The 20,890-nt window shown below is 39.9% G+C and overlaps 1 protein-coding gene across 1 annotated transcript in view; it reads right to left on the minus strand.

The window, feature by feature from the left end:
* CDH8 (cadherin 8) overlaps positions 1-20,890 on the minus strand; it is a 153,909-nt gene that overhangs the window by 63,740 nt on the left and 69,279 nt on the right. Inside the window, exons 5-6 of the mRNA XM_076349088.1 lie at positions 17,958-18,077; positions 544-711 (exon numbers count right to left, since the gene is read on the minus strand). Of these exons, the coding sequence (XP_076205203.1) occupies positions 544-711; positions 17,958-18,077 (288 nt within the window). The remainder of the gene's footprint in view (positions 1-543; positions 712-17,957; positions 18,078-20,890) is intronic.

Consider the following 20,890-nt stretch of genomic DNA (forward strand, 5'->3'; position numbering starts at 1 on the left):
CCTAGCCCAGCAAGATATCCATTGGAACCACAGTAGTAAATATGGATTTTGAATTAAAGATCAACAATTATCTAGACTCAGACTTATTTTCTTTGTTTTCTTCACTATTATCTAATTAGTCAAACCTTTATTTCTTTTATCAGTTATATGTGTCTTTTACTGGTGGTGTCACTTGTCTGACATGAGATGGAAGCACATATAACATATATAACAGCAACTAAAACTAGCACTTAGAAACAACTGCACTGAAAGCAAATAAATATATGAAAAAAAAAAGTCCCCAAGCCCTTTTGTGTGCATGTAAGAGGGGTAACAAGGAAGACAGAGGGCTGTGTACACTGTTGTGGACCTAATTCCCTCTTTCCTAAGCTCTTAATCAGGCAGAGGACTATTAATCTTTCTCTAGTAGCAGCTACATATTTTTAAATTATATTAGAAACCCAGGCAATATGATGATAAAAAAAAGAACTGGATTAAAAAAAAAAAAAAAAGCAGTATATTACTTTCTTATACAGGAGAACACATACACATAATGGCACTTACTCTGTGCAAACTTAGGAGGATTGTCATTAACGTCAGTGAGTGTAATTGTCACTGTTGTAGTTCCAGAGAGTCCACCCATATGTCCTCCCATGTCCTTTGCTTGGATGACCACAAAGTATTCTTCTTTGGCTTCTCTGTCCATGTTGGGAAGAGCTGTTTTAATTATAGCTACAATAATGGGGGGGAAAAAAGTCAGGTACAGACCCAAATTCAGTACTGCAGCTATTTTTATGGATATATGTAAATATTGGTATAAAAATTGAACTGCTAAAGGTCCAGTTAAGTTGCCTCTCAGTACCAAGGATAAAGAAAAATTTGAGATTTTCAAAAAAGTATATTAGAGGTCACCTACCTTGATTTAATTAAAAATGTAATGAAATTGTGGTCCAAAACCCAAGAATTAATCATACCTGCAATACATATTAATTTTTATATTTTTTTCCTGATAAACTTTTTGGTTTCTGTCCTACCTCCCACAGAAATCCATCATTTCCAAGACGACCATAGTAAACTTAATCTGTAAACACTGTTAACTGTATCTGCCAGATTAATTGTTTCAAATATTTTAAAACCAAAATAATTCTTTAATCTGCTCTTGTATATAATGCAGGCTACAGTTGTTCCCTTATGTCCTAAATCAAGTGCCTGAACTTCTACTGGAGAATGACAGCATGTCTTTCAGTATGTCTTTCAGCATAGTCACCAGTACTGCAAACTCCTAAAATCACTCCATTGTCCCTACTCTAGGAGGGCCACTTATTGGACAATGATCTCAGTAAGCTGCTATCACCTACTTTATTAGGCCAGAAGTTTTTAAAGATAGAGAAGTAAAATTATTTGTAGTATATCAAAACGTAAAATGTCAGTGGGCTAGCAGGAAGATAACTGCAAGGGACAGTCCAATTAAATATGGGGCCAGATTCACTGCAAACTCCTATAGATTTCATAGACATCTAGCAGAAGAAATAATAAAACCTTTTTTTCTTTCCAAAACTTCTCCACCTGTAATGTGCTATTATATTCACAAATTCAGTATGAAAAGTGCAATACTAAATGTTTAATGGTAAATGTAAATGGTGTTCATCACAGTCTAGGAATGTCCACCATAATAAAAAGATAAGACTCAATTGAAGAAGTCCCACTAAACCTAGGGAAAACAACTCTAAATGTTAAATATACAGCTTTTTCTTTTTCTTTTAATCCTGTTTTTGAATTCTATCTTTTTAAAAATCATTTGTCTGTGAAAAGAGAGCACAAAGTTCAAGTTACAGAATTATCTTAGTGGTTAAGTGAAGTGTAAGAGTGCTGAGGGGAACTGAATCCACCATTGCAGTGGTTCCTTTAAACCGCGGTGCTTGAGGGTTCTTACGAGGCATAAAGAAGAGTGTCTCTTTTCATGGGCCTGTACTTACAGAGCTGAAGGACGCAGTTGATGGGCAGACATTGACAGTAACTCACCAAGTCTTTGGAATTCATTAAAAAAGAAGGTAAGAATTCTATATTGTACTGTATATTTGTTAGGATTTGCATGTTGAATAGATTGGCCAAGTTCATACCCTGGATAATACATACCTGTTGCTGGGCCTGATCATAACATTTCATTAGCTCTCACACTGTATTTTTTTTTTTACCTGTTCTTTGTTAAGTATTGTCAGGAGTTTTTAGATTTCAATCAATACTGATTGTGAATCTGTTAGTTTTGATTTCTCTATTGGGACTAGCATAGCTGTGGAGACTTCAGATAGCATTTTCTCTTTCACATGGGACAGTTTCTACTAAATAAGCTTCTTAGAAATTACAGTAGCTGAAATGCCGAGATTATCTATTCAGGAATTTATGGTGAATAAAGAAATGTTCCTGGTCTTCATCATTAATAGATATGCATTTTAGTAAATTTTAGAATCCATTTATCTTTAATATTGTAATACTAAGAATCTGATCAGACCTTCTTTTCTTGGCTGAGTACAGGACCAAGCTAAGAGCAAGGGGGTGTAAGGCATTTAGAATAAAGCAATATGCTTGCTACAAAAACCACCATACATAACATAATAGCAGTCTTGCAACCTACACTTTTGTAAATGATTTCCATAAAATATTTTGGGTTGTTGTCTTACATATTTTACAAATATAATTCTGGATGTAAATGAAACCTCTATCTTATGTCTGCAACTGCCAAGCCAGAGTAATTTCTTGTTCCCAAGGAACTAAATACGTAATCAGTGATTTTTCAATCCAGCACGTGGTAAGTGGGGTTAGGAGCAGCAAGGCCAGCTGCACTGCAGTTAAAGGCAAGTTGGAGCAGAGTGTGGAAACAAGGCAGGCACAGGAGCAGTGGCCTCACCAACGAGGACCCGGACTGCAGGGTGGCAAGTCAGGGTCCCACTCAAATCCAGAGACAGGGGCCAGGCTGAGCCACAGTCTGATGATGACCCAGCGAGTCCACAGCAACAAGGCAGGTCTGAGGCCAGGCCAGGAAACCCAGCCGGAGGGTCTGGATCTGGGTCAGAACCGAGAAAATACAAGACTGGGCGCAGACGTAGCACAGCTGGGGGCCAGCAGTAGAGCCTCAGCCTAAAAGTGGCTCCCAAGGAAAAGGAGGGGCAGCCCCTGCATGAAGCTTTCTTCACAACAGCTCATATCAGCAAAGGAGCTGACCTTGGACGCAGCCAGCTACACTTCTAAACTTAACCAACTAAACTCCTTGAAGGAGGTTGTGCTCAAGACCCTGACAAATACAACGTAATCCAGTGCTTTTAAAACCAATGAAGCAACCTTGAAATACAACACTGATGTAATTTAACTATTCTATACCACCTATAGGAGGGGACATAAGTTAGTCTGCAAAACATTGAAGAATGTTTTCTGTTATTCTTCTGTTATTATTAACAGAAGAATGCTTCTGTTAATTTTTTTGAACGAGAACAGGGGAACAGTAAAACCCCAAAGATAATAATAAACATTTATCAGATGTGATAGGTGCAAAATACATTCTGTAAAAGAGTAGGGCCATTTCCTCCATAGCAGCCTAGGTAAGGAAAGTAAATGATATTTTTTTCTAAAAGCATTTGACAGTTGTGACTGATTTGGACTGATTGGTTTACTACTTAGGAATAATAACGATGCATTCTGCAAAAAATTGTACTGTTATAAATGAGATTACTCATAAAAAGGATGCTAACGCAAACAGGGTATCAGAATTTGGTCCACATTTTTTTTTTTCACTAATACAGCTGATCCAAAGATCAGTGAAACCTTATTTCAATGGGTTTTGTATTAAGCCTATTATAACTTTTTCTCCATTATAATTTTTTAGGCAGAGTTTCCCTTGTTTGTTTTTTTTTTAAACCTAATTTACATAGTTAAGTCTAGCCTACAGATGACTTGTATAAGATGCCACCTTTTGTATTCTGCAGTTTCGCCTGAGACAAGTCAATTATTTCAATAAAGTGATGATTTTTCCTAGACATGTATTTTAATTTGTTTCTTAATGTATGGACCAGTCTAGCCCTTGTCTATGATTTGAAAGATATCAGGAATATTACATACCTTAAAAAGTGCCTAAGTCAGAATTACATTTTCTGACTTTTAAGACATAAAAATTGGGGTTTTTTTTTCTGTATAAAGGTAGTAACACAACCTGTTATTTCAATAGTTTTATACATAGTTCTATCTGCTGTCTCAGCCCATAAACCATTTGCCAGAAGCTGAGTTAAAAACAAAGTCAAGTTTCTATTTCAAATGCAATAAAAAGCTAAAAAGAATTTTACTGTTTTAATTACTACAAGAGGAGCGGAAGGTTTTTAAATATCAAATCTATCCGAATTACACAGGCTGATTGTTACCACCAGTATTTCTATATTCAGAATCTCTAGAATAGAGGTCAGCAACAGAGAAGTGTCGGTATCTCTTATGAGGCAAATTAATAAACTCAGAAAGGCTCCATCCTCACTTAAGTAGTGTGATCGAGACAAAGACAGACTAAGAGAGTTATGCATAGAGAATTTCAAGGATATTTATTTGTTCTTTTGCTTTATTCACCAGTTCTCAGGCTGGGGTCACAGCAAGTACTGAAACTTTCAATCTATTTTTAGAAAACAATTTAGTCTCACCAAATACTAATACACATACAGCACACAGAACATTAACTCATTGAGCGTTCAACCTGCTCTACCTTCAATTCAACCCAGAAACAAATTGAGAATAAAAACATAATCACTTTCAGCATGCTATGATGGATGAAAATGATATGTCCCAAACAGGAGAGTAGTTTAAAAACGAGGGATGAGAATTACCGTAAACTAATGTAAGGCAGGTAGACGCTTGTTGGAAGATTGTATTCAGAACAGTTATCAATGGCTTACTGTCAAAGTGGATAGATGGATGAAGTTGTTCATAGGGGGTTTTCTGCTTCTAGCATCATTCAATATTTCCTGCATGATGGAAGACAGGAAGAACTTGTGAAGCCTTTCAGATGACACAAAGTTGGGAGCCATTGCAAGTACTGGAAGAACAGGATTAGAGTTCAAAACAATTTTGACAAATTAGATAGTCTAAAAAAGCAGGATGCAACTCAATTTGGCAAGTAAAAAAGTATTTTGTGTGGGTGAAACAATTAACTTCACAATTACAATAGAGCAGATGACTCACAAGACAGAAAAGAATGTGGAGTCAAAACGAGCTGAATATGAGTCAACAGCGTTTTGCTGATAAAAATGCTCAAAGATTTCCTGGTATATTAACTAGTATGCTATATGGAAGAACTGTGGAATAATCCTTCCAGTTCACTCATACTGGTAAGACTGCAGCTGGAACGGTGTGTTCAGGTTCGAAAAAATTGGTTTATATAGCTAGGGAAGTATGAGGAAAGGCTTCATAGCCAAATATGTAAAAGTTACTGGGAGCTACTCTCCTTTTCCACTGGGGATAAGAGAAGAAATGATGGGCCTAAAATATAAACCACAAAATGGATTTAAATTGCAGCAAGAGAGATTTCAGTTAAACATTAGGGGAACACTTTCTAACAGAGAAGGTAAGTACAGACAGAGAAGGCTGCCTGTAGAATTTGTAGTATTTCCATTACTGACAGTTTTTAAGAACCTATCAGACAAACGTCTGTCAAGAATGAGAAGGAAGGGATAAACCTGATCCTTTTTTGGGGCAAGTGTGCTCACTGCATTCTCACTTGAGATCCCTTCCCTCCCTATTGTCCAAGATCAGGCTTTATCTCTATGTACTCTAAAATATTTCACAAATCTTAGTGCTGTAAAAACATTCAGTGGACATGTAGTACAACCACTGAACAGATACCTGCATCATAATTTGGCTATGGATCCTATGACTAAAGCTGGAAACATCAGGAAGAGGGTTGGAAGGTAAAGAAATCAACAAGTAATCTATTTCTTCAAAGAATGAATACATCCCCGATATTGGAAGTACCTTTTTTTTTCCCTGAGTTGCTTTTCCTAAAGAGCTATTGGTGTCACACTGCTCAATAGCAAATAAAACAGCTGCAGAATGGGATTTACTTTTACAGTGGTCCTAAATGCACACACTGAGCAATTTGCACAATCTGCCTCACAACTTGAATCGGTTAAAATGCATCCCTGTGGACTACTTTCAGAAACCTATTTGGAAGAATATACACTGTCTCACACTGAAAAAGATCAGGGGAAAAGACGTAATGTGTCAGAGGCTATAGCTGATGAAGAGAAAGAAGAGAAGCAAAAGAAACTATAGAAATAAGGATCTGTTTTTCACTTTTCACTTTCCATTTTTTTAAGGATCTCTTTATGGTAACGCTATAAAACTACACATAATAATAATTGAGAACATGGAACAAAACCAAGCAAGCACTATGTAAAATTGGAATCTAGCCCTGAAAAGCTTTTTTTAAGCATCTCATTCATCTCACACATTTTGATGAAGACTTGCTGCTATTTCAACTTGCATACTTTGGAACTTCCCCTTCTTCATTTTGGAAGAGCTAAGTAATTGCTTTGATCTTCCTTCCATACTAAAATCTTGGTGGAGATTCTTATTAAATGTAACAGTCATTTAGGACCCAAACTCCTGAAAAATCAATCTTGTAATTTCTTCAGAGAGCCGTGAGATGCATTCTTTGCATTCCCATGAAGCACGCTGACTTCAGTGATGTTTTAGCTGTCCATAAAAAAGGTTCACTTGGAGATCTGTGGAAAACCCATACCATAATTCCTAAAATATGAATAGATCATAACTAACTTTCTTGAAAATTAAAAAAATTCTAGTACTTTGATGATGTGATCCAGGCATACTGATGCACTATTTTTAATTCAATTTACCCTTCATAAAAAACATAATCATTTTAACAAAAATGATCATCAAATATTCTCATTTCTTACTTAGTTCTAATGCCTTAGGATTTTTATTTTAGCAAGGTAAGAAAAATATCTAGTCTGCAGCAAAGTTGGCTAACTTTCTAGAAAAATTATCAATTACAGGAATTGTCTGAACTAAATTCAGATGTAGATATATTTCAAATCAAAGACATTAGCCACAGTAAAAATAAACACTAGGTGAGGAACTGAATACTATGTTATACCATTTTATGTGGAGTGATTATGTGCCATTTTTTTATTTTTAAGAGAGAAGCTAACAGTGTACATATCTTCTTAGCATGTTTATTTTTTAAAATTGTATGGGGAAGATGGCACTGCCTGCCTTTCTGTTAGAAGGCGAGATGAAGGTTGAATATCATTTTATTAATTCTCTTGTTTCTTGTGTAACCTACAATCTATTGTATTTTCTTTTTCAGCCCGTATTACTACCATTTTGTGTTTTCTGATCTTGCTTTCATTCTGAAGTAGACCTTGCAAGTTTGCCATTGCATGTAAATTAACACTACCTACCTTTCACTATATGTATTCTGCTTCAAGAATATCATATAGGATACAACTGGATAACACCTGTTATAATACTGCCTTTTTAATTCAGATGAACTTGTATCTGGGTTTTACAGTATGGGTAAAAAGCTTCCATCTCTACTTACCAGCCACTCCCTTTTCCCTGGGACCAAGTTTCGCTAGCACAGTGAAAGGATCACCGTCTCACCAACTGAGAATGAATGCAATAAATATTCTGCACTGCATTTATGACCTTGCTTCCTTAGGATTTTATTTGTAATGATCCTCTAATACCTATAATTGTACTAGATACTTTACAGAAAGTAGCCTTGGATTCTTTTTCAGATGCTTTCCAAATCTAGCTGTGTAGTTCCAATTCCTCTTTCTAATTCAGTCTCTTGAAGCACAACATTGTTTAGATATGTAGCCCCTGTTTTCCTACTCAGCATGAGGAAAATAGTTAAGTCCTAACTAGCTCACTAGCTTTCTAAAATGATAGAGGTATTGCTCTGAAATGCAAGAAATGTGTGGTATCAGCTTTTTTGTTACTACAGATTTGTTACTACTACTACTTCCCACAGGGAAGTCTGTTGCCTCCCTGGGGCCCGGGTCAGAGACATCACTAGGAAGCTCCCTGGTCTGGTACAGTCTTCCGATTACTACCAGCTGCTGGTTATACAGGCTGGCAGTGATGAGGTTGCAGAGAGAAGTCCTGCAGTGATCAAAATGGACTTCAGGGCACTGGGGCAACTGGTTGAAGGATAGGGAGCACAGGTAGTGTTTTCCCCTACCCCTACAGTGGCAGGGAAGGATACTGAAAGGAGCAGGAAAACACACCTGATCAACACGTGGCTCAGGGGCTGGTGCCATCGGCGGAATTTTGGCTTTTTTGATCACGGGGAGGTTTACACGGCACCGGGCCTGCTGGCGGCAGATGGAGTCCAGCTGTCTCACAGGGGGAAAAGGATCATTGCTCACGAATTGGCAGGGCTCATTGAGAGGGCTTTAAACTAGGTTCGAAGGGGGAAGGGGATAAAACCAGGCTCACTAGAGATGAGCCTAGGGGTGGCGTGCCGATGCCGGGGGTGAAATCGATAGCCCAGCTCAAATGCATCTACACCAATGCACGCAGCATGGGCGGCAAACAGGAGGAGCTGGAAGCCATTGTGCAGCGGGAGAGATATGACTTAGTCGCCATCACAGAAACGTGGTGGGGTGACTCTCATGACTGGAGTGCTGCAATGGATGGCTACAGACTCTTCAGAAGGGACAGGCGAGGAAGGAGAGGCGGTGGGGTGGCCCTGTATGTTAGGGAGTGTTTCGATTGTCTAGAGCTCAACGATTGTGATGATGATACGGTTGAGTGTTTATGGGTAAGGATGAGGGGGAAGGCCAATGAGGCAGATATCCTGCTGGGAGTCTGTTATAGACCACCCAACCAGGATGAAGGGGCGGATGAAGCGTTCTACAAGCGGCTGGCACAAGTCTCTCAATCACTAGCCCTTGTTCTCGTGGGGGACTTCAACTTCCCGGACGTCTGCTGGAAATACAACACGGCAGAGAGGAAGCAGTCTAGGAGGTTCCTGGAGTGTGTGGAAGACAACTTCCTGACACAGCTGGTGAGTGAGCCTACCAGGGGAGGTGCCTTGCTCGACCTGCTGTTTACAAACAGAGAAGGACTGGTGGGAGATGTGGTGGTCGGAGGCCGTCTTGGGCTTAGAGACCATGAAATGATAGAATTCTCCATTCTTGGTGAAGTAAGGAGGGGGGGCAGCAAAACCACAACCATGGACTTCCGGAGGGCGGACTTTGGCCTGTTCAGGACGCTGGTTGAGAGAGTCCCTTGGGAGACGGTCCTGAAGGGCAAAGGGGTCCAGGAAGGCTGGACGTTCTTCAAGAAGGAAGTCTTAAAGGCGCAGGAGCAGGCTGTCCCTGTACGCCGTAAGAAGAATGGGTGGGGAAGACGACCGGCCTGGCTGAATGGGGAGCTCTTGCTGGGACTCAGGAAAAAAAGGAGACTTTACCGCTTGTGGAAGAAGGGGCAGGCGACTCAAGAAGAGTACAGGGATCTCGTTAGGTCATGCAGAGAGGAAATGAGAAAGGCAAAAGCCCAGCTAGAACGCAATCTGGCCACTGTCATTAGAGACAACAATAAAAGTTTTTACAAATATATTAATGACAAGAAGAGAGCCAAGGAGAATCTCCATCCCTTATTGGATGCGGGGGGGAACATTGTCACCGAGGATGAGGAAAAGGCTGAGGTACTCAATGCCTTCTTTGCCTCAGTCTTTAACAGGCAGACCAGTTATCCTCAGGGTACTCAGCCCCCCGAGCTGGAAGACAGGGACGGTGAGCAGGATGAACCCCCCATAATCCAAGAGGAAGCAGTCAACGACCTGCTACGCCACCTGGACGCTCACAAGTCTATGGGGCCAGATGGGATCCACCCGAGGGTGCTGAGGGAGCTGGCGGAGGAGCTCGCCAAGCCACTCTCCATCATTTATCAGCAGTCCTGGTTAACGGGGGAGGTCCCGGATGACTGGAGGCTTGCCAATGTGACACCCATCTAAAAGAAGGGCCGGAAGGAGGATCCAGGGAACTACAGGCCTGTCAGCCTGACCTCGGTGCCGGGGAAGATTATGGAGCGGTTCATCTTGAGGGTGCTCACAAGGCATGAGCGGGACAACCAGGGGATCAGGCCCAGCCAGCACAGATTCATGACAGGCAGGTCCTGCTTGACCAACCTGATCTTCTATGACCAGGTGACCCGCCTAGTGGATGAGGGAAAGGCTGTGGATGTGGTCTACCTGGACTTCAGTAAGGCCTTTGACACCGTCTCCCACAGCATTCTCCTAGAGAAGCTGGCGGCTCACGGCTTAGACAGGTGGACTCTGCGCTGGGTCAAAAACTGGCTGGACGGCCGGGCCCAGAGAGTTGTGGTGAATGGAGTTACATCCAGTTGGCGGCCGGTTACGAGCGGTGTTCCCCAGGGCTCAGTACTGGGGCCGGTCTTGTTCAATATCTTCATCAATGATCTGGATGAGGGGATTGAGTGCACCCTCAGTAAGTTTGCAGACAACACCAAGTTGGGCGGGAGTGTTGATCTGCTCGAGGGTAGGAAGGCTCTGCAGAGGGACCTGGACAGGCTGGATCGATGGGCCCAGGCCAACTGTATGAGGTTCAACAAGGCCAAGTGCCGGGTCCTGCACTTCGGCCACAACAACCCCATGCAGCGCTACAGGCTTGGGGAAGAGTGGCTGGAAAGCTGCCTGGCAGAAAAAGACCTGGGGGTGCTGGTTGACAGCCAGCTGAACATGAGCCAGCAGTGTGCCCAGGCGGCCAAGAAGGCCAATGGCATCCTGGCCTGTATCAGAAATAGTGTGGCCAGCAGGAGTAGGGAAGTGATCGTGCCCCTGTACTTGGCCCTGGTGAGGCCGCACCTCGAATACTGTGTTCAGTTTTGGGCCCCTCACTACAAGAAGGACGTTGAGGTGCTGGAGCGTGTCCAGAGAAGGGCAACGAAGCTGGTGAAGGGTCTGGAGAACAAGTCTTATGAGGAGCGGCTGAGGGAACTGGGGCTGTTTAGCCTGCAGAAAAGGAGGCTGAGGGGAGACCTCATCGCTCTCTACAACTACCTGAAAGGAGGCTGTAGCGAGGTGGGTGTTGGTCTCTTCTCCCAAGTAACTAACAATAGGACGAGAGGCAATGGCCTCAAGTTGCGCCAGGGGAGGTTTAGATTGGATGTGAGGAAAAATTTCTTTACTGCAAGAGTGGTGAAACATTGGACCAGGCTGCCCAGGGAAGTGGTTGAGTCCCCATCCCTGGAGGTATTTAGAAGAGGAGTAGATGAGGCGCTTAGGGACATGGTTTAGTGGGTGGTGATGTTGGGTCGATGGTTGGACTCGATGATCTTAGAGGTCTTTTCCAACCTCAATGATTCTATGATTCTATGATTCTACTATTATTAGATAAATGCTAGAAGCAGAAATCACCTTTTTTCAAATGTCAATCTGCCTTGATCTTAAGCCACTCATCTTTACCAACTACAGACCATCAAAACTGTTTTTAAACATCTCTGCAGTGATTTAATACTTCCTTTATTAACCAGAAAAGACAGCTCTTGCTGCTACTCTGAAGGACCCAATCCTACATACCTTATCCATAATAGTTGCATTTTATACTCCTAAGTAAAAAGCAAGAACTGTAAGACTGAGCCTCGGGGTCTGCTGCACTAGCGGTTCGTCAGTACAACTCTCTCTCCTAATGGACTGTCACCAAGAGAACTCCCAGAATCACCAAAGAATCTCTGTACAAACACCTTAACGCAACTCCTAAGGTTGCACAGTATAATTAGTACACAATGACAAGAAAAGGCTTATACTAGTTTGAAAATATACTTTATTTTCAGCATGGCGCCTAAGTGCATCAAATGCTGTCAAGACAGAGCTGAAGGTGCTGTAACAGAAGCAACCGAATATAAACTCCAGAAATCCCTGCAGATGCTGGAGCCGATTCTGCTACCTTGGGAATGTTACTATCTGGGCTGCACGGACCTACCTTCTGTACACTGCTGCACACACCTGCCTTCTCCTCTAGGAAATTAGTTCCTACACCTTACTTGCTAAGACAGAATAACATCTACCCATCCCAGTTCATGCCTCTTAAAATTATTTCAGTTAAAAGATTAGTTAACTTTAACTAAATCTGTAGTAATTGGCTAGGATATCACAGCAGCACTAGTTAATAAAGTGAGCTAGAAAGCAGCAGTTCAATCCAGGCTCTGATTAATGTTGAACAAGTACTTTCTCTACACTAATCCCATGAGGGTTTAAATCTAAACTATTTAGACACTGAACTATTTAGAAAGGCTCTGCTGAACACGAGTTAGTTCAGTTCCTAGCAGCTCAGCAGCCTTTCCCCTTACAGTTGCAGATTACTTCCTGTATCACAACTGTTTTCCCATCTCTCTCTAGTTTGAAAGTGCTACCTTGTCATTTTATCATGAGTAATTACAGAAACAGTCCCCGTGCCTCTCTTTTATTAACACCTCTCAAATATTTGTGCAGTGATTTCATATCCTCCTTTAATCACCTCTTATCCAGTTTATACAAATTAAGTTCAATCAGTCTTTCATTACAAGTAATATTCTTCTCACCTTAGCTACCCTGCTTTGAACTTTCTTCAATATTTCAGTAATCTTTTTTATGATGATGGGTCTTGTCAGTACTACATGCAATATTCTGAGGGCAGCTTGTGCTATCATTGATATGCACCATTACTAATAAACTGGACATTAACAACCACATAGAAGAAATAGTCTGTAACATCACAAAAATGTCTATAACTCAAATGTTGCTGTCATTTATCCTCTCGCTACCTTATTTGTTTTTATTCTGCTGGACTGTATTTCAAGGTCTAGATGGAGGAAGATGATAAAGACTGCAAATTAAAATAGAAGATTCAAACCTGACTTCTGCTGAATGCCGTTTTCATTCCTCCTAGGCCTACTCATTTATGTTCTGATTTCAGAATCACAGGGTTCGACACTGTGGTCCAGAGAGGGCCATGTACTAAATCATTAAAAGCTCTGTTGATTAAAGCATGTGCACTTTCACCTGGAAGTTAAAGCTAGGTGTAGAAAAAAAATCAATTATTCACTCTCCAAAAAATATATCCATATTCTATTAGGAGAGTCTTTAGTTTTCTAGGTCTCCTGACTCTTCTATTCATCTCAGTTTTACTAACTTGAACTTTGGCTTTGTACCAAATGACCATATCCAAGATGGCAGCGTTTAAAATCTATTATTTTTCATATATATATAGGAAGGGTTTATGCTTGAATAATACAATGTGTTTTCCAGTGCAGTAGGGCGTTTGGCATAATTTGCCTTTTTCATGTAACTATATTTCAGGTACGTGTAGGAGTAACATTATTTAAGTTAATGTGAAATGTAAATAAGTCAGACACAGCTGAAAATGTATTTTCTCTGCCATTCCTGTATTGTAGAACACAGTGTCACTTCATATTATGTTCCGTTACGATAATCTTATTTTAAAGCTGACAGTCATGATATAATATCCTTGAAAAAGCTTAAAAGTGAGAAATGTACTTTAACTACTTTTAGCAGTCTTAAGGAGCACCCTTCCCCAGCATTTTGACTGTCATTATTTGGATTATGAGAGAATACATACAACTCCTATACCTTGATAAATAATACACACTAGTCAGGAAACCTGACATCAGTTAGTCAGATGTAATGATAATGATTTATGGAATGTATTTTAGTCCAACATGATTTTCGTTACTGATCTGATGTCATCACATTGTAGGTTTAGCCTCTTGTAGAAAATCTGAATCTGTACCTTTGTAATGTATTATTTATGTTTACTATCTGTCTAATAAACCAGTGGTCATATTAAAATTCACCTATGAAAAATGAAAAATATTCAGAGCAAGCCATCAAAAAAGCATTTACCCTAAGCCATATTCAGAGCACTGAATGAAAAATAACTTCTGAATTACCTTCTTTCATGTGTCTATAACTCATACAGAAGAATTTGCAAACTAGAACTGCAGAAGTATATGCATTTTTCATCTAAGGTAATGGAAAATTATTGTTTTATGGGTCACTTACCAGTACTTATTTCTGTGCACCCAGCATTATAGAATTGTTTCAGCAAGAAGGTTGAGAGTACTGTCAGAGTTTCAACCAAGAGTGTGATTCAAACCAGAACTATGCCTAGTTAATGTCAAGTTAGTAGGAACAAAAAAGCAGAAGACTAAGCAACTACTTTCCTCAGGTTTACCCTCAGGTGCAGCAACACTTCTACCGTAGGCATGAAGCCATATCCTACACCTTTGCTCCCTCTTTTTGTTCAGAGTACTACAGAAGGGAGAGGAATCAGGCAGCATGATTGGGATTATTCCTGATGGTCAGCTCTCAGTGTCCCATTAAAACAAAGCGGCAAGGTCAGACAATCTTTAGTCTGAGCCAGGAAACGAAAAATATTATAGGCAGCACAGCCTATCTATGACTGCCCTGGTGCTGGTAGCTGCACAGATCTAAATCTAGCCTTAATTTCTAATAAACAAAGCTAATAAAAGGCCAGTCATATAGAAAAATAGTAAGTAGATCAGCTCTATGTAGCTATACTTTTGATAACATTTGATACACTCCCATGAATGACAGAAAGTATTTACATTCTGAAATGGATCACTTCAACATAGTCCGTTTCTTAAAACAGCGATGCCATTTTGGGAAAGAAGCAATTCTAGACACAATATCTGTGTTCAGACACAATTCTGTTTCAAATGAATTGGAAAGACTTTCAGCTTAGCAGGGGCACTAATGAAATGTAACCACAGAGAAAATGTAGCTGTACACACATCGCCAGCCCCAGTCCTCCCCCGCCCTCCCAGCCAAAAAAAGCCAAACAAACAAACCCCAAGCCCTAAAATATCTATCATGCTTGGAGGATCACCTTCAGGTTTGATTTGTTTTGGATAAGACACTACTATACCTGGCTGTTCTGCTTTAATTTGTACACTGTCACAATAGTATCCAAACATCTTCCCACATGAAAACTTTCACTGAGGTTCCCAAGTACTACATACAAATGTGTACGATAATGTGGTTTCCTGGCCTAGTTACTAAGAGGAAACAAATATTAATTATGATGGTTCACGTTGCTAAGGTTGGATAAATATAAAGGAACAATCAAACATCTACATACTTTCTATTTGCTTTGGACATTTTCTTTTTGTTAAAATACACCTTCCACTCTATCTGTCCATGGTAACAGCACTACTGTCCAAATTATATAGCTGCTAAACTAGTGTGCATGTTTTATGCACCACTACCTCTAAAAGGTGAAATATGCAGTGCCACAAGCTACTGCAAAACTGCAGCTATCTTAGCATAATACTATTGGCATTTTGAGACTGCATGTAACAACCCATAAAACTCTCTCTGGTATGTAATAAACATTATCATACCCTTGCTCAAAAATTCTGGTATTACCAAGAAAATCTGCTGCATAGTTCCTTACGTTTTCTGAAATCAACACTTCTCTTCAGAAGAACCACAACTATAAGGCTGATGGGTTTTAGAGAAATCTTTTTCACCCTGTATAATATGCGGCTGCAGTTCCTACATGACTACCTGCATCTGGTTAGCTTAATGACTAGACTTTTGTGTATATTTATTGTTTACATATTCTAAACAAATGTATGCTGGAGGGCTCTACACAGTTTGACATTTAGCATGGCTAAGATTTCTCTAAGTGAACGAAGACACATCTCAGACACAGGAACAAATTCTGCAAATTTTAAAACATTGCAAGAATGGATAGGTCCATCTACTATCATAGAAACAACTGTGTACTCTCCTGATCTAACAAACTGTTTGGTGGGTAGCTGTAAGAGTAGTACGGTAGTTACACTACAGATGAAGGCCATTACATAGAGATGGCAAAGAAACAGAGGACAGCCTCAGTACATAAACTCATTCAGTTGTAATGGTTTAAAGAACACAATTGATGTCCCCCAAAGATCTAGGAAAATGGGGAATCTGAAAACACTTATACATTCAGAAGCAGCTCCATAATACAAAGCCACTTACTCAGGACTGTGGCAAAGCCATAGTTGAATTCTTTAGGATTAAATTCCCTTTAGAAACTAACATGTCATTTTCATGGTAACTGAACTGCTACTCAAAGGAATATTTATAACTGGAAATGAAGGTAGGAGGGGGAATTTAATGCTAGTGAAACAGGAGAAAAATCATGATTTTCAGGTTCACCAAAAAGCTTTGGAGTTTTCTCTGGCTTTCATGATAATGGAAATCACTTTTGTAGGTGATGAATAGTTACTTCATTGGATTAAGCATAAGGTTTTAATGCAATACAAATAACAAGCCTGAGTAAAATTAAACAATTTTTTACATTTGGAATATTTGCTATCAGGTTATTTTATGCGAAAGAAGAGAAAAATCTTCTGTGTAGGTGGAGAATACACTTCTCAGCTCCCCTGTGAAAGCTGATGTGTTCCCATGCTAAAGCACTAACTTTCCCTAGTAGAAATGGAGAAAGAACCTACAGCTAATCCCCCTCTAATTGAGACAGCTAACTCAAGTCATTAATGCATGCAATAATTTGTAATATTAAAGAAAACCACAGCATATATTTTGATACTTGATGGTCAGGGGTCTGTTCAGATTTATATTTCCACATGACTTGTGACAAATCAAAGGGGCTTCACTAATAACACTCTCTTGACGTACTTATTTTTGAAACGAGCTACTGGTTTTCCATTGTGCTGTACTAGAGTTATTCTTTGTAAAACTCTATTTTACATGCAGCATAAAATAAAATACTGAATCACATTCCAGAGATTTTTTTCACGTTTAGGATAGCTGTCCTTCAACCAGAAGAAAATACTCTAGTGGATTAATCCATTAATCTATTAATATTTATCAACCTATACTATTTACCTAAAGTGCCTGCAAGTTAGGGCATTTCTAGGAAAGGGCAATAATTTTTCCCATGCAATCTCACCAGAAAGAGTTAAAGAACTTCTGGACTTTAAAGAGTCTAAGAGTACTCTGTTTAATGTTGGTGAGAAAACTTAGCGTGCTTGATCTATCAAAAGCACCCTCTAATAATTTCTCCTAGCATTTATTTCATAATTTTGTTAATCTGCATGAGGACAAGAATTTTTATGCCTGCTTTATTCCTTTATGGTCATATAAATTCAGGTGGTTTTTTGTATGTTTTAAAATGAGTTATAGTTTTCTTCTCCTTCAGAGATCACAGCTGCTTGACTCACAGTGATTAAAAACAGCTTCTAGAAACAGGTGAAAATATAAGAAATAATATCAAATCACTTTAAAAAACACTTCTCAGACATAACTAAATGAATTTTCTGTAAGTACAACATATGTACAGAAAACGAGAGGGAATGGATTTATTGGCACTTCTTTCAGATGACTTTCAAGACTTTAAAACCACAGAGAAATAAAGTCATCCTAAATGCATGCTAATAAAACCTCATACCAACAGTCAGTATCATGTTCTTTCTTTCCCCCGATCCATCCAATCAAGAAAGAAAAATAATTTTTAATGAAAACACACAATATATTCACTAAAATTCCCAAGCTAAACTGTACTTTCTTTAACTGGAAAGACTATAGTCTCATATTGAAAATTACATTATGCTCATTAAATTCCTCAGGCCAAGTCTTTCAATCCCTAATCAGTTATGAGTCACACGGCACTTCCACTACCTCCGGTTTTGCTTCAGTAGCTTCTGTAATATTAGCATCACCATTACTTATGCTATCATTAATACAGATTTTTCTTTGTCTTTTCACATGATCAGACTCTGACGGAATACAAGTGAGACACGTGTTACAGCTCGGTAATACTGACAGACATCTATTTATGCTCCCTGTTTAAGTATATTATATGAAATATGTAAGAGGCACTGTCACTTGCGTAAATATAACCCAGGGATTCATATTCAGAGTCACCTACCTGTATGGGGCTCAATAGAAAAGTAAGGCTGGCCTTCCAGAATGCTGTAAACCAGCTTGGCACTATTTCCATAAACTGGATCGTCTGCGTCTGTAGCTGTTACTTTAGTAACAAAAGTACCTAAATAAAAAAAATATACACAATTAATATTTACACTCTTACTAGAAATTTGCATCTTATTCAAAAAATAATTTGAAACAAACATTAATTTCCTTGTGAGTTGTATGACAATAATAAAAGAAGAAAAAACACCAGTAACAAAACAATACTTGTGGCACACAAACAAAACATTTTCCTTCAAGATGATATATGCCAGCAGACTGAATTTCTGGGTAAAAGAAAAACCTTTTTAGTAGCTGTATTATTTAAGGTTTCTTTGTAGAATGCATTTAAAGCTACCTGATAGATCTGTGTAGACTTCAAGCATTTGCAAAGGAACCATATCAAAGGGATACGAAATACAAGGTTAATAATACAATATAATATGTTGCATTTAAGATTTGCAAAATCACATTTGAAAGAACCTTGCCAACTTACAGAGACTGCATAGAAGAGCAATAATAAAAAGGATTCTTTTTTCTTCTCTTGGCTTGCAGCCATAATAACAGTTTGATGTGACCACAGTGACAGAGTTAGGACAACATCTATTGTCTCCAAAATGAGTCTCTGCCACTGAGGGGGCCATTGTCTAGCCAGAGTTATAAATTCCATACTCTGACCAAAAAAATAGAACAAAAAATTAAGGAAATTACCCTTTTTATTTCTTAGGCAACATAGCACTTGCCATTTCTGTAAGAATAAAACTGAATGAAATTCAGTTGGTTACATTAAGCTTGCTGCAGAGACTTTTTTTTTTTTGATGACTTAAAAATATAATGATGACATTAGTTAGGCTGACAATAAAGACAATATCTACAGAGCGAGAGAAAGTAAGAGTAGGAGAGAGGTTAAGGGCTTGTGCTGGTTTTGGCTGGGGTAGAGTTAATTTTCTTCACAGTAGCTGGTATGGGGCTGTGTTTTGGATTTGTGCTGGAAACAGTGTTGATAACACAGGGATGTTTCAGTTACTGCTGAGCAGTGCTGACACACAGTCAAGACCTTCTCTGCCTCTCACCCCACCCCACCAGCGAGCAGGCTGGGGGTGCACAAGGAGCTGGGAGGGGACACGGCTGGGACAGCTGACCCCAACTGACCCAAGGGATATCCCACACCATATGACATCATGCTCAGCACATAAAGCTGGGGGAAGAAGAAGGAAGGGGGGCACGTTCGGAGTGATGGCGTTTGTCTTCCCAAGTCACCGTTACGCGTGATGGAGCCCTGCTTTCCTGGAGATGGCTGAACACTCCTGCCCATGGGAAGGAGTGAATGGATTCCTTGTTTTGCTTTGCTTGCGTGCGCGGCTTTTGCTTTCCCTATTAAACTGTCTTTATCTCAACCCACGAGTTTTCTCACTTTCACTCTTCTGATTCTCTCCCCCGTCCCACTGGGGGGGAGTGAGCGAGCTGCTGTGTGGGGCTTAGTTGCCAGCTGGGGTTAAACAACGACAGGGCTGAATTATGTTCCTTATGTTCAGAAAGGAAAAGAATTACAGCACCCACCAAAATACCCCCCTTTCTGGATATGCCAATAAAAATAGCCTCCTCTTCCTTCTCACACTTTGTGTGCGGCTAAGTCCAAATTACATGTCACTTCAGAACAGGAACAGTGAACTAAAGGGGGAAGAGATCCCTTTGGCACATCCTTGCATTGCGCTCTCTTTTCTTCTTTATCTGTATGACACATCACTGGTATGGCTTCGGGCAGTTTTGTGCATTACAGTACATGCAAATTAGTTAGAGGAATGTTTGCATATTTAGAGATAATTTGCATATTACCCAATAACTTCCATTTCATGCTTTCCCACCTGGCCACTTCAAACATCAGGGCAAGTTATGGAGCTAGCAGGATTTGGGAGTGTCTAGAGGGCTGGTTAACACCTCACTTATGGAGTGGAAGTTCCGCAATGCCTGAAGTTGTGGCAGGTTTGCTGCATGGGAATAATGGGATAATTCCCAGGGAAGGGAACGTGGGTTGCAGAAATACATCTCACTGGAGAAAAAAATGCCTATGGCATGTACTGGTCATTTATTTTGGCTACTGGCGTAAATTTGTCTATTCTTCCACGGGAAGAACATCAATGAAGGGAAGCAGATCGGCTGGCTGTCAGGCAAGCTCTACCACGGCCCCATCTGGCAGGAAAGTGCCCCACCAGCATCTCTCCTGCTGCTCAGCAGGGTCCAGAAGAATCCACGTGGCCTGCAGCTGATGTGTACCACATGAAAGAGGAACACAATGCGATTAATATTATGTTGCATCTATCTTTGACAGATGCTTGCTGAACCTGTTCTTATAAACATGTAAACTGTTTATATTTTGAAGCTTAACTGGTTTTGATGTTGAAAGGTGATCTTATACCTAACCTTTAATCTAATAATCTTTAACCTGCCACTGGGCATGAGAAATGGACTTTATCCTCAACTTGATGGTTGGCTTGTAAGGAATTAACATCGGAAATTTGTTGTCTGACCAATTACAAATTTTGCTGTATACCCAGACACTAACAGACAATGCCTGGTAGCTTTGAGTGAAAATGATAAAGAGGATAGATGACACAAACGTGGTCCCCAGCCTTGTAGCAAGTACAGCAGCCTCAGCCTATAGACAATATCCCTGAATGACCTCCTTCACATACAGGAGAACAAAAACAGTAACAGGGAAGCAAGCAACTATGGGGCACACACAGAGGCCGTGGCATAGGCTACAGAAAAGAAATGAAATAGGGAACAATGACAAGGAAGTATGCAGGAAGCTTGAGTTTGGATGTTGCAGGAACAGAGGAACAAAAGGACCCTTTGTGGCTTGCCCACAGTAGTTACAAAGCATGAAAAGAT

The sequence above is a fragment of the Aptenodytes patagonicus genome, chromosome 11 (genome assembly GCF_965638725.1).
Source record: "Aptenodytes patagonicus chromosome 11, bAptPat1.pri.cur, whole genome shotgun sequence".
In the NCBI taxonomy this organism is placed as follows: Eukaryota; Metazoa; Chordata; class Aves; order Sphenisciformes; family Spheniscidae; genus Aptenodytes; species Aptenodytes patagonicus.